General features: G+C 34.0%; 2 protein-coding genes across 2 annotated transcripts; one reads left to right on the forward strand and one right to left on the reverse strand.

Annotated features, from left to right (window-relative positions):
- Positions 1–12,851: 12,851 nt before the first annotated feature.
- Positions 12,852–13,025, forward strand: BDR25DRAFT_161738 (uncharacterized protein; the record flags this gene model as incomplete). Its single annotated transcript, XM_033684051.1, has 1 exon — positions 12,852–13,025. A coding segment is annotated over one exon (174 nt), but the record flags the coding sequence as incomplete, so codon positions are not given.
- A 5,095-nt stretch (positions 13,026–18,120) lies between these two features.
- On the reverse strand, positions 18,121–19,668 carry BDR25DRAFT_343916 (uncharacterized protein; the record flags this gene model as incomplete). Its single annotated transcript, XM_033693880.1, has 1 exon — positions 18,121–19,668. One exon carries the CDS (start codon positions 19,666–19,668, stop codon positions 18,121–18,123), a length of 1,548 nt encoding a protein of 515 aa, XP_033545970.1.
- Between the last annotated feature and the right edge of the window lie 236 nt (positions 19,669–19,904).

Below are 19,904 nucleotides of genomic sequence, written 5' to 3' on the forward strand. Positions count from 1 at the left end.
ACAGTAGGTGCGCATATCTAACAAAGTTAGCTATAGAATTAACTTATAAAAGTTATTTAGTGTATTAGTTATTTTTTTAAAAGACTTTATCTATAGCTATAGCATATTACTTTATAAAGTATTGTGTTTTATTTAAAAGTTTAAAGTGTAAGCTATATCTAATTTTTTTTTTAGCACATCTAAGTAGTGTTGTTAGAAATACATTAGTGTAGAAAAAGTAGTTTAGTAGAGTCTTAGTAAAGTAAGCAACTTAGGTGTATAAGTAACTTACCTATAGTGTACATTATTTTATAACCCTTTTTAAGCTTTAAAGCTAAGTAAAAATAAGTGCTATATAGCTATAAAATACTACAACAGTTTATAAATAATCTATAAAAGCAAAGCTTGCTTAGAGCAATAGTTAGTACATTAAGGTAGGTTATTTAGGTTAAATAATAGTTGTAGCATAATGTATATATAAGGACAGAGCTCTGTACCACTACGCTAATACAACTAAATGTAACGGCGCAGGCAAGACAATGGGTCCGAATGCGGAGGGAATCCACTCAGAGGCATATGGGAGTGCGTGGGGACTCTGAACCTGGGAATGCCATTGACACCTATAGGCCTTGTACGAAAGGATATTAGAAAACTACTGAGCTAGCTACGGGGGCAAGGTGCGACTAAATACATGAGGGAATAGGGGTAACAGCAGGGGTCGGGGCCAGGTCGAGGTCGGGGCCGATACAAGGGCGTTCCGGAGGTTCCGGGCGACTCAAGATAGAACAATTCATGAGGATTGTTACACTAAAAAGGTGCAAATAATTAACTAACAGTTAATTATTGCGTACAGAATAGTATATATACCTGTCAGATTGAAGCACTGTTTCCGGGCTTCCTGAGATGAATGATGGGTTTGGATATGATGTATGGGATGATTGATTGATTGTGTTGATCTATCGATCCTTTTTCTGCTCTACTAAATTTTATCAGCCGACGCACGGTCTCGCCTGACGCACGGAATTTGCTGTACAGCGGCACCGCGACTTGAAGCTCTAGGGCAACATATAAATAGAATATAGGCCTGGTTTTTTGGTGGATTAGGAAGCTAATTACGGCGATTAATTTAAGGCTACTAGCTAGTTGTGGAAGCGTGCAGGAAGCTTAATAGCTCTGCCTCTGTGATTTTGCTCGCATGGCGGCCCTACTACTTTAACAATTAATTAATCCTTAACCACTTGCTCTAGCCTACTAGCTATAGGCTGTGTAGTATTCCTAGCCTTTCTAGAAGTTTTAATGTTACTTTAGAGTTAGTAGTTAGCCTTCTTAGCTAGTTGCTTTTCTTCCTTCTAAAGCCTCTTTTCCTTAGCCTTTTATAGTTAAGCGTCCTTAGTAGCTGCTTTTATATACTTTCTCTCCTTAGCTATATAAGCTTTCTTACACTTCTTAGCCTTCTTACACCTAGTCTTTTTATCTTTTTGTTAATATAAGAGCTTTACAGTAGCTTTCTTTTTAACTTGTTAATTACATGCTTGTTAAACCTTTCTAGGACTATAGAATATAGCCCTACTGTAGTACTGCTTAGAAGCTATAAGTAGAAGAGGTTTACTACGCTTTTACTTCTTCTTCTTATTAACTAAAGCTTTTATAAGGCCCTAATTCTTTATCTAGAGAGTTATAACCTGCATTAAGAGACTGTGTATAGTATTACTAAGCTGCTTAGCCTGCTAGTTAGAGATATTACTAACTACTTTATGTAGAAGCTTGTCTATGTGTCTCTAATCTTAAGCAGTAAGAGCTAACTAAGAGCTTTTACTAGAAGAAGGTCTACTAGTACTAGTAGTACTAAATTAAGTAAGGACTTTTTTAGAGTTAAATAGCGCTAGGCTATAGGCTTTAAAGCTAGAGAGTATATTTTTTTTAGTAAATAAGGTCTACTAGGCTTTATTAAACAGGCAAAAGAAGTCTTGCTTTATAATAGCTGTAAACCCTATTAATTTATACATAAAACTAGCTAGTTTGTCTAAATAAGCTGTTACTAGTGGCTTAAACAGGCTAATGTTAAGAGGCTGTAGCGTATAGGTTAAATAAAGTAGATAGACAGCTAGCAAAATCCTGTTCTAGTTGCAGTAGTTAATAAACTTTATAGAGACGTAAGATCTATAGCTATCTAGAATTAATAGCCTATACGCCTAATAAGCTTTTTTCTTTGTCTGTTTATTAAATAGCTGTTTAAGCTAGCGCAGGCCTAAATTGTTATTTGTCTAGCTACTAGAAGATAAGGCAAAAAAGCACTTATGTACTGCTAGGTTAAAATTCTGTAACTAGCTATTGTAACGGCGCAGGCAAGACAATGGGTCCGAATGCGGTATGAATCCACTCAGAGGCATATGGGAGTGCGTGGGGACTCAGAGACCTGGGAATACCAATGACACCTATAGGCCTTGTACGTAGGATATCAGAAAACTACCAAGCTAGCTACAGGGGCAAGGTGCGACTAAATACATAAGGGAATAGAAGTAATAGCAGGGGTTAGGGCTAGGTTAAGGTCAGGGCTAATACAAGGGCCTTCTAGAGGTTCCGGGCGACTTAAGATAGAACAATTTATAAGGATTGTTACACTACCCCCCCCTCTGTAGACTAATAGTCCCTATTAGTAGTTATAGTTTAAAGTATTGCTGTTATGTCCTCTGCCTTCTTTAACTAAACTAGTCTAATTTAGCTAGGTGTCCTTGCCAAGTATTCCTTCGCACTGCCAGTAGTGTCCTCTAAACCAAACGACATGCGTGCGCGCCTACTCTAATAGTGATCTGTAGATGTCTAGCCTGTTACTAATTAAAACTTGCTATTTGTTCCTAGCTATCTATACAGTTATTAATCTTAGGCATGCATTTAGTAAGGTAGCATTAGGTATTATTAGAGGTGCCTTAAAAGTCTCTTACTATAGAGTAGCAGTAATAATTTAAGGCATTATTAGGGGTGATTTAGTAATTAATTAAGGTCTATTAGGACATGTTGCTATGCATTAACTCTAAATTAGGTGGGTTTAGCTTTAGGTCCTATAGAGGCGGGTTTAGCTGTTAACAGAGTGGTAGTATAGCTTAGCTAGAGCGTGTTTAACTCTAGAGTTAGAGGGTAGTTAAAAGTTAGGCATTAGCAGTTGTCTCTAATCCTAATAAGTTATTAGTAGTCTTTAAGTTTCTACCTTAGCGCATTCTTTGCAACTTTTCTAAAGGTAATCTTAATTATATAGGGATAAGAAGTTCTAAACCTAAAGGCTTTAGTTAACTAAAGGTTAATAGAATCTAGTCTATAGACTAAGTAATTTAATATAACAGTGTAAAAGATTATAACCTAAACTAAATTAGACATGTCTTAGGCTTAGACATAGTTAAACAGACAATTAATGCAATATTATATAAGGCTGTTACTAGCAAAAGTAAGTTTTCTAATATAATGTAACAGCGCAGGCAAGACAATAGGTCTAAATGCGGTATAAATCCACTTAGAGGCATATGGGAGTGCGTGGGGACTTAGAGACCTAGGAATACCAATGACACCTATAGGCCTTGTACGTAGGATATTAGAAAACTACTAAGCTAGCTACAGGGGCAAGGTGCAACTAAATACATGAGGGAATAGGGGTAACAGCAGGGGTCGGGGCCAGGTCGAGGTCGGGGCCGATACGAGGGCCTTCCGGAGGTTCCGGGCGACTCGAGATGGAACGATTCATGAGGATCGTTACAGCTATCTTAGATGTTACTAGTGCTAGCTTAGTAGATAAGGCCTAGAGAGAGCGCAGAGCTGTTAGCGCAGATACAAGCTATATAGGTTATCTACTTACAATTGCTGTCCTGTATAGCTTGCTTAAAGCCACCTTCTTTATATCTCTGCCTAGAGAAGATCTGCTTTGTTCTTAATAGTACACTAATAAGGAAGCCTTTCTTATCTATATTATACGTATGCTGTGGCTCTATCTTGTACTCCTAAATCTTCTGCTGTAGTAGCTTAAAATAGAGCTTATATTTAAAGGCTAAATTAGCTTGCTTTCTATCTTAATCTAGGCTAAAGGTCTAGTAGGTAACTAGGGAGATTTAATGCTGTTAAAGGAAGCAATTAGGCTAGACTTTCCCCACTTCTCTACTGCAGAGTTCTAAAGCGAAATTGCGTAGCCATTGCCTTATAGGTGGTAGGCCACGCTTACAAAGCCGCTTAATATACTTTGTAAGCTCCTTCTCTTGTTGCTCATTAAGTAGTTGTTAGTTTTCGTACTGCTCTGCACAGGAGCCCTAGACGCCTCGCTAACGCTTCAATAGCCTAGTCCTTTCAACACCATACTTTTTAGCTATTGTGGTGATATTAATCGATTCTCCTGGTTCCAGCGATTTCAAATATGCCAGCGCGTCCTCAATACAGTCCATATTGGTGGAGTTGCAATAATGTCGAAAATCGGCAAAATCCGGTGTGTGCGTGCGTCAGGCGAGACCGTGCGTCAGCTGATTAAATTTAGTACTCGTGTTGCTCGGCTTTTGTTTTTCCGATCCGAGTCCCTCGCGCACTAGCCCTATGCGCGACCAGCTTGCAACATGCTGCAAAATGCTGCAAAATGCTGCAATTTGCTGCAACATGCTGCAAAATGCTGCAAAATGCTGCAATTTGCTGCAACATGCTGCAAAATGCTGCAAAATGCAGCAATTTGCAGCAACATACTGTTCGAGCTTATTGCTCGTACTATGTAGCAGCTTTCGTCAAACGTTCCTCCTGTCTTGACAGTAGGTGCGCATATCTGACACACCCCCTCAGCTTGGACATGCTTCAAGCTGGTCCCCAATTGCGCAACCTTAGTATGCTTCTAGGGCTTCCATTCTTGCTTCAATCTCTTCCATATCCGCTTCCTGACTAACTATCCTCTCCCTGACGTCAACTAGCCGAATTTGCTGAAGAAAGCTTGGCCATTTGCTAGCTAGAAGCGCTTTAGTGAGTCCGTCCGCAAGCATCTTGCTAGAGGGGACATGGACAGCCTTAATCGTTTGTCAAGAGACTTCCTGTCGGAGCCAGTGGTTATGGATGTTGACATGTCAGAGCTTGGTTTAAATTCAAGATATCTCTTTGTTTACTAGTTAAATTGTCTGCTTGTTGTTGCACTAAATTATAATAGTTAAATTAGGCAGCTTAACTTATAGTTTATTAAAAAGTATTCTTGTAAATATAGCTTCCTTAGCAACTTAGAACAGTGCAAGTAATTCTGCTTTTATTATTAATGTTGTAACTATATTTTGTTTATTTACTTGCTATGCAATCTATCTACTAAATAGTTAAATAATGTAGCTCTAAAAGCTCTTTCTATTTAGTGTATTATCTGCAAATAACACATTACTTGCTACTATAAAGTAGTCTTCTCCTCCTAATTAGAGTGCGTACGTCTGTGTTGCATGTAGGTACAGGATGTCACGATTATGCACGAGTAAGGTTATAGAGCTTCGCGGAGGTCTAGTTCAATTACTACGTGAGGTATCATAGTAGGTACAAGACGTTGTGTGAGGAATAAGAAAGTTTAGAAGAAAATTAGTAATTAAATACTTAGCTTAAAAGTCTAAGCGCTTTAGGTATAAATTAAGCCTGTTCTAAGTTTAGTTAGTGTTAAAGTAGTTTATGCTTAAGTTTATGTCTATGTTATGTTATGTTTGTGTTAGACGTGCACTAATAATACTCTAGTACACGTCTAATACAGTTATGTCTAAGATCTAGAGAGGATACTGTGACAGTACCCCCCCCCCTTATTAGGAAGGGAATCCTTTACATTAGTAGTTCTAGCATTAGGTTGTCTTTGTTAAAGTATAGGTTTAGTTTAGATAGGTATTAGGTGTAGAATTAGGTTACTGCAGAGTTCTCTTACAGGGCTTCTGCAGGTTCTTACAACAGTTTGTTGTATCTAGTCTATTTTATAAAGTATTTATAGATACATTTTTTTTGTTAAACTAGATCTATTTAATGTCTTTTATAACATATTTTAGTTTATTATTTATAATAATAAGTTTAGGTAGTAGGTTTAGCTGTTTAAGTAGATAGTTAGATTTAAAGGCTACTTAGCGCAGCAACAATACATAGAACACAGGGTGTATCTTTATGCTGTTAGGTAGGATTAATTAGTAAGTGTGTAATAAAACTATATAGGCTACTGTAAAAGAGCTAAGGTTCTTCTAATTAAGTTTCTTTAATTATTAGTTTATTTAGATATTTCTAGCGTCTAGCTAGACCTTCTTGCTAGCTGCATATGCAGGGGCAGAGGTTTAGGATTAGTTTATGTACTCTTGTTAAAAAGCTTAAGCTTATGTAAGCTTTTTATAAACATATTTAGATATATTTTAGATCTTATTAATAAGTTTATTTATGTTTATTACTTATATAGATTAATAAGTTAGTTAAGAAGTATTTATAAGTAGTTTAAATTCTATTTAAGAGTAGTATTTGTAGTTTACTAAGAACAGAGATACTTATGTTAATTTAGATGTTATGTTATTAGCTTTAAACTGTGCTATAGCTAACTATTTTACTTAGTTATTTTACTAGTAGTTTATGTACACTTATAGAACTTATTTTATTATAGTGTTTATGTTCTTAGTCTAGCTATTAGTCTCTAGGTAAAAAGCTGTAGATAAATAAAGGACAATTTAGAGCTATTTACAGAGTTTATTCTAAAAGGCTAAGACAAACTGTGTACCTCTGTCTAATATAATTATGTTAGGCAGGCTATAGTAAACCTATATGTATTAGTAGAATAACTAGGCTATATTAGGGGCAGTTATAGAGGAACATAGTATTAGGTGTTAATACTTAGTTAAGTAATTAACAACTACTATAATATTTATGTACCCTTTAGATAGAGGTAGGTTTATAATAAAATTAATTAATATGTCTTTCTAAGCTTGTTTAAAGATTAGGAGCAGTTTAAGTAGGCTATTATACTTTTTTTAAAAGGCCTTTACTTTACAGCAAGTATAGCAACATAATACATATTAGCGTACAGTATAGAACATGCAGGGCTAGTAGTACTCTCTCTGTAGTAGGTTAAGAGTCTTTCCTCTGCCTAGGTGTCCTTTAGCAGGCAAGTTGTGTATAATTTAGAGTAGTTTAATTCTTAGTTTATTAGAATTAGAGATTATAAGTTAGTTATAGTAATACAGCTTACTATTTTAATTTTTATAGTTAGCTAGTGTTACCTTTTTTAACTAACTAGCGCTGTTTTAAAGCAGGTCTAAGGTTTCTTAAATAAATTTATTATTTAGATACTTATTAGTAATAATCTAATTAATTATTTAATTTAATTTATTTAGGTTAAGGTCTAAAAATAGCTTAAGTTAAAGTAGAGTTTAGTGTTAAGCCTTTTACACTTTTTTTTAAGTAGGGATGTTTTAGAATTGCTTTATAAAGGTATCTAGTTTCTCTTTGTTTTAACTAGAATAATAAGTAATCTTAAAATTAAAATAAGATAAGTATTTAAACTAATAAGCTTATTAGTAGCTAAGTTGTTTTATAGTTATAAAGTACTATAAGTTCTTATAGTTAGATAGAACCTATATTAGATGCGCTGCACCTTCTAGTTTAGGTTGCTATTATTTAAAGCAGCGTACTATAGTAAGTAATTCCTTATTATAGATTTTATAATTACCTTCTATAGGACTTATTTTTTTTAAGAAGTATGTAATAGGCTTAATAGTCCTATCTAGCTTAGTCTAGGAGAGAACTCCTGCTACTATGTAGTCTAAGGCATTAGCTTCTACAAGTATTAGTAGTTTAGAGTTAAAGTAGTAGAGTATTAAAGCTTTAGTAAAGGCTTTTTTTAGCTAGTTAAAAAACTATTAGTAATTTAAGTTAAAGTTAAATTAAACCTTTTTCTTAGTAAGTGTAATTATAGGGCTTACTAGCTGTAAAAAGTTGTTAATAAATTATTAGTAGAAGTTAGTAAATTTTATAAAGGCTTAAACATTTTTTATGTTCTTTAAGTATTACTAATCTAGCACAGTCTAAACCTTAATAGGGTCTATTTAGATGCTATCTATAGAGATTACATATTCTAAATATGTAACCTTTAATTAGTAGAACTTACATTTGTCTATGTTAAGTTATAAACCTGCTTCTTCTATAGCCTTTAGTACTAGGCGTACATGCTGTTTATGCTCTAAAAGGCTATTACTATAGATTAGAATATTATTAATATATGTAGTGCAGAACATATCTAGGTAGGGTTAGAGTAAGTTGTTTATAAAATGTTAAAAAGTACTAGGCGCGTTAGCTAAGCTAAAGGGCATTACTAAGTACTTAAATAGTCTATATTAGGTCTAAAACACTGTTAGCTACTTATTACCCTTTACTATCCTTAGCTTATTAAAGGCAGTAATAATATTTAACTTTATAAAATACTTTGCTTTACTTAGTTAGCTTAAGGTTTCTTATAAAAAAAAATTAAGTATTAGTTTTTAATAGTAATAGTGTTTAGTCCTTAGTAGTTAACATAGAATTAAAGCCTACCTTTAAGTTTCTTTATAAATAGTATAGGTAACACTACTAGTAAGAAGCTAGCTTAAATAAACTCTTTTTTTAAGTTCTTATTAAGGTATTTTTAGAGCACTTTTAATTTATTTAGTAACATCTTATACAGTGGCCTATAACTAGGTTGTTTACTAGGCTTAAAAGTTATTTAGTAATTATATAGATGTTATATTAAAAGCTTATTAGACTTATCTTAAAAAAAGACATGTAATAAGTTATAGTAGTTTTAAGAAACTATTATTCTTAAGTTAGTGTGTTTTTAGAGAGCTAAAGCTTAGTCTATATTAGAAATTATAACTATGTAGATTTTGTAATCTAGTTATTAAGCTAGGGTTATAAATAAGGCAGGTCTTATATAGCAGATGTCTATCTGCTGTTTAAGTCCTAGTTTATGTCTAAATTAAGTAAGTAAAGGTTCTTTAAAGGCTTTTTTTTTTTAAGTTTAAGTAGTTATTAAATTATTTTATATAGCTTATTTTAGTAAGAGGCCTAGCTTGTTAGCCTTACTTAGGTAGTTTTTTTTTAGGTTATTAAAGAGTAAGTCTAGAAACCTTCTGTATTAAGTGCTATTTAGGTGTTATTTAAGTGTAAGTGTAAGCATATATTTTAGCATTAAAAAGAGTTAAAGTTTAGAACTTACTCTTAGTAATTAAAGGCAACCTTGTGCTAATATAGCTATAGTTGTTTTAGAATTAGGTTATAACATCTTATGTTTATTACATAGAGCTTAATCTGCTCCTTATAGTGTTAGTAAGTAATTATAACAGTTGTAGTACAAAAAATAAAACCTTTTTTAAGTTATTTTCTATTAAATCTAGTTAGGTAAATTATTTAGGTAAGTAGTGTTAATTAAAGATTTAGTTTGTGCGCTAGTTCTCTATTAATATAACTTATGCTGTTTACTCCTAAGTTAATAAAAGCTTATATTAAAGCTAATATAGTTCCTTATTATAAATATATAAGAATATTAACTTAGTACTTTTAGTTATTAGTAGGAGACTTAGCCTATAAGTTAGTAAAGATCTAGTGTTAAATTAGTCCTAAAGGGCAACTTAGCCCTAGGACAAGCCTTTTTGCAGGCTTCTACTGCTATAGCTGCGGCTATGTTAAGAGTAGTAAAAGGGATTAGAGCTTAAATATAAGTTAAAGCTCTTATAAAAATAAAATTAAAATAGTAAAGATTTTTAGTAAGTGCTAGCAGCACTACTTACGTAGACTTAAGAAAGGGAAATAAAGCAGTTTTAAAAAATATAACTATGCTTACTATACTTAAAGCATTAACTTTTTTTTTTATAATTTTTACACTTTCTAAAACTAACTAAAGCATAATTTAAATTAATTTTTATTATGTTAGAGTTCTTATTTATAACTGCGCTAGTTTAGGGGTGTATTAGGGCTTATATAAGGAGGAACTTTATGTTATTATTATAGGTAGCAATTAGGTTTGCATACGCGTTAAGGTTGTTTAGAAGGGGTTCTCTTACTATAGCACGTTATAGTTTAGTTAAGAGAGAGTTATGTAGGGCTATAATTAGACCTATTTTATTTAGGCCTATATTAGATGCAAGTTAGTAGAACTTAGTAAAGTGTAAAGTAAAGCTTTTTTTTTTTTTATTATAAAGTGTTTAGGTAACTTAAGGCTGTTAACTTTTTATTTAAGTCTTTATAAGTTACTTATAAAAACACTATAAATTAATCTAGGTTAATAATATCTTTATCTATTAGTAAGTTAATTAAGGCTGTTATATTATAGTTAAGTTAAAAGTAAGTATATAGTAACTAAAAGTGTTTAGAGAGAAATTAGTCTATATTTTCTTTAAGTTTATATTAAAGCTTATGTAGAAAGAAAAGTAAGTCTTTCTATTTTCTATTAAATAGTAAAGGATTAGAGAGTTAGTTAGATTTTATTACTAAGTTAAAAAAGTTATAAGTTATAAGTAGTGTTAAGTAGAAAAAAGTTAAGCTATCTTTAAACTTTTAAGTAGGCTTTAAAGCTAGTAAGTTCTTAGTTCCTACTACTATAATAAAAGTTAAGGCAGAAATAGACTGCTTAATAACATAAAGCTGTTCTTTAAAGTCCTTTTAAAAAGCTTTAAAGCTTATAATGTAGTAGCTTTTTTATAAAGTAAGTGCTTTTTAGAAGGCTTTTTAGCTTACTTTAATAGCTTAAAGTTATGCAAGTACTAAGCTTATTAGATTAAATTTAGAGGCTATTTTTAGCTAAAGTTTTAACACAACATAATGTTATAATTATGCATAAGTAAGGTTATAAAGCTTTGCAGAGGTCTAGTTTAATTACTACATAAAGTATTATAGTAAGTATAAGACATTATGTAAAAAATAGGAAAGTTTAGAAAGAAATTAGTAATTAAATACTTAGCTTAGAAGTCTAAGCGCTTTAGGTATAAATTAAGCCTGTTTTAGGTTTAGTTAGTGTTAAGGCAGTTTGTGCTTAAGTTTATGTCTATGTTGTGTTGTGTTTGTGTTAGACGTGCACTAATAATACTCTAGTACGCGTCTAATACAGTTATGTCTGGGATCCGGGGAGGATACCGTGACACAGGATGACTTGATTAGCTGCATCCTAATAGTCAGATGCAGGATTTGTGAGAAACTGTGCAAGGCGTGATGTAGTAAAGGCAATGTCTAGTCTTGTAGTAACTGCTGTAAAGAGCAGAGATCTAATTTTCTACTAATATTAATTTACTTCTAATAGGGTTATAAAACTAGATTGCAGCATAAGTTTAATCCTACTTATAGGTGTAGCGTGCTGCAGGTCTTTTCTGTTAGCTAGCCTAGCTATCTTATTAATATAAGGCCTATAATAGCTAAATTATTTATTACTATTAATTTCTAATAATCTTAACTTCTAAAAACTATTATAAGTCTTTGCCTCTTATTAAGGTATACTTCTCTTATAACTAGTCTACTACACGCTGTACATCTACTTTAGAGCCTTTTCTGTACGCAATAATAAAGTTGTCTATGTAGAAGAAAACAAATATTCTAGCTTTAGTTATGTAGTAGAGTTTATGTAGAATAGCTAAGAACTTAAGGCCTTTAAAAGTTATTATAAAATAGTGTTACTAAAGTAAAAAAAAATTTTGTAGGCTATATAGTACTTTTTAAAGCTTTAGTATTATACCTAGTTTCTAATAGCCTTTTAGCATTTACATGTAGATATTGCAGTTAATTGCTGCATGTATAAATGTGTTAACGTATTCCACCACCGAACCCGCCAAACCACTAAACCCGACAAAATCTCTTAGCATTGCAAACACTACATACAAGACGCGATGTCTAAACAACACAAGACTATACTAACTTAGCAAGAAGGCAGAATTGTCCTTGCGCTCTAGGCCTACTGCTTATGCTAATTTAAATGTGTATAATAAGCTGTAGTAGCTTTTAACATGCCTTATTAGTAGCTTACTGCTTAGCTTAATAGAATTATGTTTTAACCTACTATATAACTAAATTACTAGAAACTTACTGTAACTAAAGAGTAGATAATTATATAATATATTCTTAACCTTAATTTATAAGGATTTGCGCTCTAGCTGTGTAAGGTAGTAGATATAGTAAACAGACTATTAGCTGCGCATAGTAGGATACTAGTAGGGACAAACTAGCCTACATAGTTTATGTCTTGTATAGAGGAGCTTAAGATAGCGTTTAATTAAGTAAAAGACTACTAAAGAATACTTTAAAAAGACCTAGAGTTAATTATAAAGTAGTTTAAGCTTATATAAGACATAATAGTAAAATATAGTGTTTATAATAATAATATCTACAACTTTAACAAAACTAGCTTCTAGATAGGCATAATTAGCACTATAAAAGTTATTATAAGTTTAAAAAGACATATAAGGCCTGTTTTTACATAGCTAGGTAACTAGAAATAAGTTACTATAATCTAGAGCATCTGCGCTGCTAGCTACGCTACCCTACTATTTATTATCTACAAAGAACGCGTCTACATCTCTGCCTAGTACAAGAAAATATTTATACTATATAATTAAAAGCTATTAGTCTTTAAAAATAGCTAAATAAATAATGCACTTAGTCTTAAGTAGTTAAAGCACTTTAATAAGCATATAAAAATGTGTTAAGTAAAGGTATATAAGCTGCTTATACTAGATAGCTATAAGAGCTACTTAAACTAGAATTTTAAAAATTATTACTTTATATAAAAAATCCTTACACTTTATATGCCTACACATTTATTACATATCCTTTAGCTACTTAACATAGTGTGCTTTTTACTGTTAAAGCTTAAGTACTCTTAGTGTATATAAGACTTAGCACACTAACATATATAGTATATTAATAAAGAACACTTTTTTCTAGCCTTTAAAAACACATTTTTAGATGTTTTTATATATAATAACTATAAAAAGGCTTTTAAGGCATCTAAACTAGTTCTTATTAACACGCAGGTAGTCCTTAATTATTTTAATGTGCAGCTGTGTACTCTACTACTAGAACCTCTACTAGAAATGCTATAGTAATTAAAGACCCTAAGTAATTTATATAAATTTAGATTGTAATTAAAGCTTATATGTAATTTCTTTATATAATTACTAATAACAGCATAAAAAAGCTTTTTACAGCTTATAAAAAAAGCTAAGAAGATGCTACATAAAAATATACTTATAAAGGCGCGTGTATAAGAGCTTAAAAAGTAATTAGCAGACATAACTAAGCGCAAGGGGCGTAAAAGAAAGCAGATCTAGCAAGGTAGCATAATAGAGTATAGAACTGTAGCAGTGCAGGTAGCTGCTAAGGCGTCTGTAGTAGCTTAGCAGTTAAAGAAGGCTTGTAGTAGTGGTAATTAAGAAAGAGCCTAACCAGCTCTGCAGCGCTGTGGGAACTGTGAAGAGACTAGGCACAACGCTTGTATGTGCAAAAAGGATAAAGAAGAAGCACTAGAATTAGATGTAGGCACGTTGTACGTAGGTTCTCTATTTAGTTGTGAATAAAATTAGAGTTTTGTACGTGGTGTTCGCAATGCCAAGAGATTTTGTCGGGTTCGGTGGTTTGGCGGGTTCGGTGGTGGAATACGTTAGTATTCTTATTAATGCTGCTTTATCTAGCGTCTTGCTGCTATACTTTTTTACACTTTTAGATCTTATACTAGCTATAAAGGCTATAGCTTATAGTACAGTGTAAGGACGGAGCTCTGTACCACTACGCCAATACAACCAAAAGGTACGAATAATCAACCAACGTTGATTTTCGGGTGCAGAATAGTATATATACCTGTCGCACGTAAGCGCCATCTCGGCCTTACATTATCCCCCTTCTTAGCAGACGCATGTCCCAGGCGTCACATGACCTACCCGCAGCTCAGAGGCGCCATGCGCATGTCTCGGTTACCGGCCAGAGGCTGACCACCTGCGGCCTAGAGGCGCGGGATAAAATAACGACATAACGCTTAGTGGCCCACGCCAGCTAAGCCATATACACTAGACCTCCCAGCAGCTACAACGTGGCGCCAGAAGAGGCCGCCTCACGTTTTAGTCTAAAAACTGGCTAAGCTGTCCGAGGTGTGGGTCGAACGCGCGACCGTCCTTGTTGTTGGTTGATTATTATGTAAGAACAGAGCTCTGTACCACTACGCCAATACAACTAAAAGGTACGAATAATCAACCAACGTTGATTTTCGGGTGCAGAATAGTATATATACCTGTCGCACGTAAGCGCCATCTCGGCCTTACAGCTATATGTTCGCAGTTACAAGGCTCTCTATAGTATAGGTTTAAAAGCAGCTTGATTAACTAGTAGGTAATTGCTAGGCTTATAACTATAAAGCTAGAATAAGTACTAGAGACATAAGAAACTAGATTAATTGCTAAAGAAAGACAACTATTAGTTTATATAGTACTAGATGAACCTGTTATGTAACTTAAGGCCACTAATAGCTCTAGGATGCAGCAGGTGGAGTAGCTAGGCAGCAGTAGGTTAAAGAAGTGTAGGTGGCTAGAGCATAGAGAGCTCTGTAACTGCAAACACTAAACTAGCTTTAAATTACTTTTGTAACAATTCTTATAAATTATTCTATTTTAAGTTGCTTAGAACCTATTTAAAGGGTCTCTGTATCAGCTCTAACTATAACTTAACCCTGTTCTCTGTAGTTACCTCTATTCCTCTAAGTATTTAGTTGCACCTCTTCTCTTAGCTAGCTTAGTAGTTTTCTAATATCCTTCTGTACAAGGCCTATAGGCGCTAATAGGATTCCTAGGTTATTAAGTCCCCACGCATTCCTATATGCCTCTAAGTAGATTCCTACCGCATTTAGACCTATTGTCTTGCCTACGCTGTTATAACTTTAAGATTCTTATAAAAAGCTTTTTTATAGTTATACTTACACATAAACTTTACTTTAAGCTTTAAATAATGTAAAGATGGGATGGTAAGTAGCACGGATAGCACTGAGAGCAAGCTTTCGGAGAAAGATAGGAGTGTATTGTAAGAGAGACGAATCGCTGCCAAGCTTCGCTTGTCAGGATTCATGCTTATATACGAAGCACAGGTCATACGACCTCCAAACAGGTCAGGTGAGGCCATACTGGCCCGTTCTGGGACATCCGGCCTTACAAATAACACTTAATAAACATGCTAGGCTAGTTTATACTAATATAGCCTAGACTATGCTTAGCGTGTAAAGAATTAGCTATATTAGCTATAGCTACTAGCTAAAAGAAAAAATCTTATACATTTAGCTTAAGTATATACTTAATAATTACTTACTTTTTATTATTATTTAGCCTTTATAAGTTAGCTATAAAATTAGCTTATAAAAGTTATTTAGTATATTAGTTATTTATTATGTTTTATAAGACTTTATATATAACGTGTTTCACTACTAAGCGGGCGGCACCACTAAGCGGGCAGTTTTTGCTTAGCACAACTATCTCTCTTATCTACCGAAAATGTCTTAACAACATAATGTAATACTATTTAATTAAGAAGGCAGAATTAATCTTACTTTTAAAGCCTAGTATACACACTAAATTTAGAGCCTCTAACGCGCTACTAGTATGTTTAGTGTACCTTATTTAACCCTTAAGTATTAATACTATAGATGTGCTTATTAACTACTTATACTTTCTAATAGCTAGAAGCTTACTTCTACTAAAAAGAAAATAGTTATTTAATATATCTTTAACTTTAACATATAAAGTTTTACACTTTTAAAGGCTAAAGTTAAAAATATAGTAAATAAAATACTAGCTAAGTAAAGTGTAAAGCTAGTAAGTAAAAACTAGGTAAATAAGTTTATAGCATATAAAAGAAAGCTTAAAATAGCATTTAATTATATAAAAAAAATTTAAGATTATAAGCATATAGTTTAAGCTTATAAAAAAAATAATAGCTAAGTATAGTATTTATAATAATAATATGCATAACTTTAATAAAACTAGCTTTTAGATAAGAGTTATTAGCTTTATAAAAGTTAATATAGGCTTAAAAAAGCATGTAAGGCCTAATCTTATTTAGCTAAGTAATTAGAAGTAGGTAACTGTTATTTAGAGTATCTGCGCTATAAAGTACATAATTCTGCTTTTTATTATTTATAAAAAACACATTTACATCTTAGTATAGTATAAGAAAGTTAATATACTTTATAATTAAAAGCTTTTAGTCTTTAATAATAGATAAATAAATAATAAGCTTAAAGTTATATAGTTAAAGCACTTTAACACGCATATAAAAATGTATTAAGTAAAAGTATATTAACTACTTATTTTAGATAGTTATAAAAGCTATTAATTTTAAAATTTTAAAAACTACTACTTAAAACATAAAATTTTTATGCTTTATATACTTACTTACTTATTATATATTTTTAGCCTTTAAATATAGTTTATTTTTTACTATTAAAGTTAAAGTACTTTTAATATATTTAAAACTTAGCGCACTAATATATTTACTATCTTAATAAAAAAAGCTTTTTATTAGTGTTTAAACTTATGTTTTTTAACATATTTTAAAAAGAGAACTGCTAAAAAGCTTTTAAAGTATTAAAGCTTATTCTTTTTAATATAGTAAAAGTCTTAAATTAACTTAATATATAATTATATACTTTACTAAAACTTCTTCTCTTTACTAACCTTTAGTAGTTAAAAACTTTAAGTAATATATATAAATTTAGCTTTTAGTTAAGGCTAGTACTTAAATTTATTAAAATATTACTAGTTATAGCTTTTACTAAGTTTTTATAACTTATTAAAGGCGCTAAACCTATGCTGCACTAAAATATACTTTAAGCTATTTACATTTTTAAGCTTAAAAAGTTATTAAATATAATAACTAAAAAAAAGTTATATATAAAAAAGCAGCTTTAAAAAAGTAGCACTTTAAAGTATAGTAAGGTAGTAAATTAGGTAGCTATAGAGCTATTTTTAACTGCACAGTAGTCTAAGAAGGCTTATAGGCAGGGTGGTTAAGATAGGGCGCTAGCAACTTAATGTTGCTGTAGAACGTGTAGAGAAGCTAGGCACAATGCATAAACCTATAGACAGGTTAAAAAGGTAACTTCTAAATTAAAAGTAAGTACATAGTATATATTTTTAGATAGTAGTAGTAAAGAAATTAATCTAGAGTAACATAGAATAGTTATGCTAAGCAAAAACCGCCCGCTTAGTAGTGCCGCCTGCTTAGTAGTGAAACACGTTAATTATAATATATTACTTAAAAAGTGTTACATTTTATTTAAAAGCCTAAAGCATAAGCTATATTTAATATTCTTTTAACATGTTTAAGTAGTGTTATTAAAAATACATTAGTGTAAAAAAAGTAGTTTAATGTAGTTTTAGTAAAAGTAAGTAACTTAGGTGTGTAAGTAACTTGCTTATAGTATATATTATAGATAATTTTATATATTATTAGTAATTAACCTTTAATTAGCCTAAAAGTTTTAGAAGTCTTGCCTAACTAAAAAGTAGTATTAGCGCAAAGTCATCTGTGGAGCGACTGACTTGTGAGATAAGGTTGGACGCAGAGGAGGTGCTGAGGTATTAAGCAGGATCAAGTGAACCAATATCACGTGCAACACAAAGACATCCTTGTGGAGGTCCAAGAACCTGGAATTAGTTAAGCCGAATACACCCTCTTTCTCGAAGCCGTTAGTAATACCAAAAACGGGAGAGTCATTTATTCCCCAACGGTCCGGACTCGCAAAAATCTCACCACGCTCTTGTCTTTAGGAGAAGGCGCATACCCGCATATGAAGAGTGCGGGATGCGATTTCAGTCAAGAAGCGAGAAGTATACTAAGAGTAGATAGGAGATAGGAATGCAGAATAGAAGGTACTATTATGTTTGGGGGATATATACTGTATCGTTAGGAGAAGAGTAGCGCAGCAGGGCTAGTAATATAAGACTAAACGTTGCAACCTGTTCCTTCTCTTTCAAAATTTAGCCTCAGATTTCCTAGATAAATCTCAGCCTACTCACATTGCGTGGTATATGACAATGTGCTGGGCGAGTTTTGAGTGTAAGAAAAGGGGATAAGACTTCTGCTGTATGGATTCCAACGAAAAAGCTTAGTGTTCTCAGCCGTTGTATTACAACTCCCGCCCAATATCTACCATTCTTCATATTCGTCTCCGGTCTCGTCATCACTATCCCCGGACTTCTCAAACACCCCCGCTCGAGACGAGATACGCAGCGCAATTCCAGCTCTCTCAAACTTACTCCTCACATCACCTTTTTGAGTCTTTTCCGCATCAAGGATAGCTGTATACGCATCACCACGATCATTCCGACAATACAGATCAACAGTCTTCAACATCGGCCATGCAGCACAATTATCAACCAGCCGATCCATCCACTCCCAAATATCCGTCTTCGGCGCCAGAATCGTCAATATATCAATATTTGGCGGCAGTGAACGTAGAAGGTGAATTGTCGGTGGGTTTTTAACATACATCCCCGGGAATCCCGGTTGCGATATCGCGGGGACCTGGCCCAGCTCTGGCTCTTCCTCACCTCCTTCTACTTCCTGTTTTGAAAATAATACTTCGGCTGGGATAGTAAGCGTATTCAGCGTAGTGAACTCCTCAAGACGGACCCCTCCATCGACGTAATTCATCCAAGACACATCGGCATCGTCCTCTAGATCCAGGACCAGGGTTTCTAAATGGTTTGATATTGGTTTTAGTCGCTCTATCAGAGTCGCCCACGTTCCGTGATTGTTGTGGGGGAGGAGTCTGTAGTTTGTATGGGTTACGTCGTTTAGAAAGTTATCGAAGAACAAGAACACATGTCTCAGTCGCTGGAACCCCAACAACATCTGATCAAAGTGCAGGTGGCTCTTCGACAATGGGATGAAGATTGTGGTCCGACACTGGATCTCCAATGACGTAAGTGGTGAGTCTATTGCTTTGGTCGGCGCATAATAATCCACATGTCTGCTTAGATCCAAATGTTTTAATTTTGGCAAGCTCGCCCACGCTGTCTCCAGACTGCGACCGGCGAATGCAAGTTCTCGCAAGTTACGCAGGCCGGGGATAGATGTGAGGTCCGTCCTCCAGAGGGGCTTGTCTGGCTGGCAGAAGAGTTGCTCGATGGCACTTTCAACGTGCGGGTCCGCTCCGCTATCGTTATATGGAAAAGGTGTTCTGTATGTGAAGTCCCAATTTATGATTTCAATGCTCAAAGTTTCCAGATTAGAGGTGAGGGCAAGGAGAAGGCCACAGAGCGCTGGCTCCCACCGTTCCTTGATATGGGCCAGCCAGGGCTCCACAGCTACGGAGTGTCCACCATCCAGTGGTATCGTCCGCGTAAGGGTATCTTGTGTCCACACGCGCAGCCCTCGTAAGATCTTCTCCACGTCTGAGAGAAAGGCCTTGGGACGACGAAAGCGCACTCGGCGTTCCATGGCCACAACGCTCAGATTCTTGACTTTGATGGCCAAGTCAGGTCTGGCAATGAGAGTCCGAGCTAGATACGGTACCTGGCTTTTGCTGGACGTATACCGCGGCTCTGGGATTATCAGCGAGCGATACAGTGCAGCCTGTGCGATGCCTTGGATGTGTCTGGATACCAGTGAGAGGTGGCAAAGGTCTCGAGGCGGCAGGCAATGCGCAGCTTCGAGCAAAAGCTCAGTTGGTACATTGAGGATGGAGGTCATGGCTGGGGCTGAAACTTTATGCGAGGATATTGTATGGTAGAGAGGATAAATGGAAGGGTCCAGAGGGCAAAGATTAAGGTATATCGATGCTAAAAAGTGGGAGGGGCGGGAGATCAAATAGGAAGATGTTGCAGGGAGGAGTGGTTGATCCTGGAGTAGCCACACCGCAAGGTTTCTTGCTATGCTTACCGATTTCCGATAAGCGTGTTGCTTTCTAGGCGAGGGTTTAGGCAGTA

Source organism: Lindgomyces ingoldianus (genome assembly GCF_010093535.1).
Source record: "Lindgomyces ingoldianus strain ATCC 200398 unplaced genomic scaffold BDR25scaffold_22, whole genome shotgun sequence".
In the NCBI taxonomy this organism is placed as follows: Eukaryota; Fungi; Ascomycota; class Dothideomycetes; order Pleosporales; family Lindgomycetaceae; genus Lindgomyces; species Lindgomyces ingoldianus.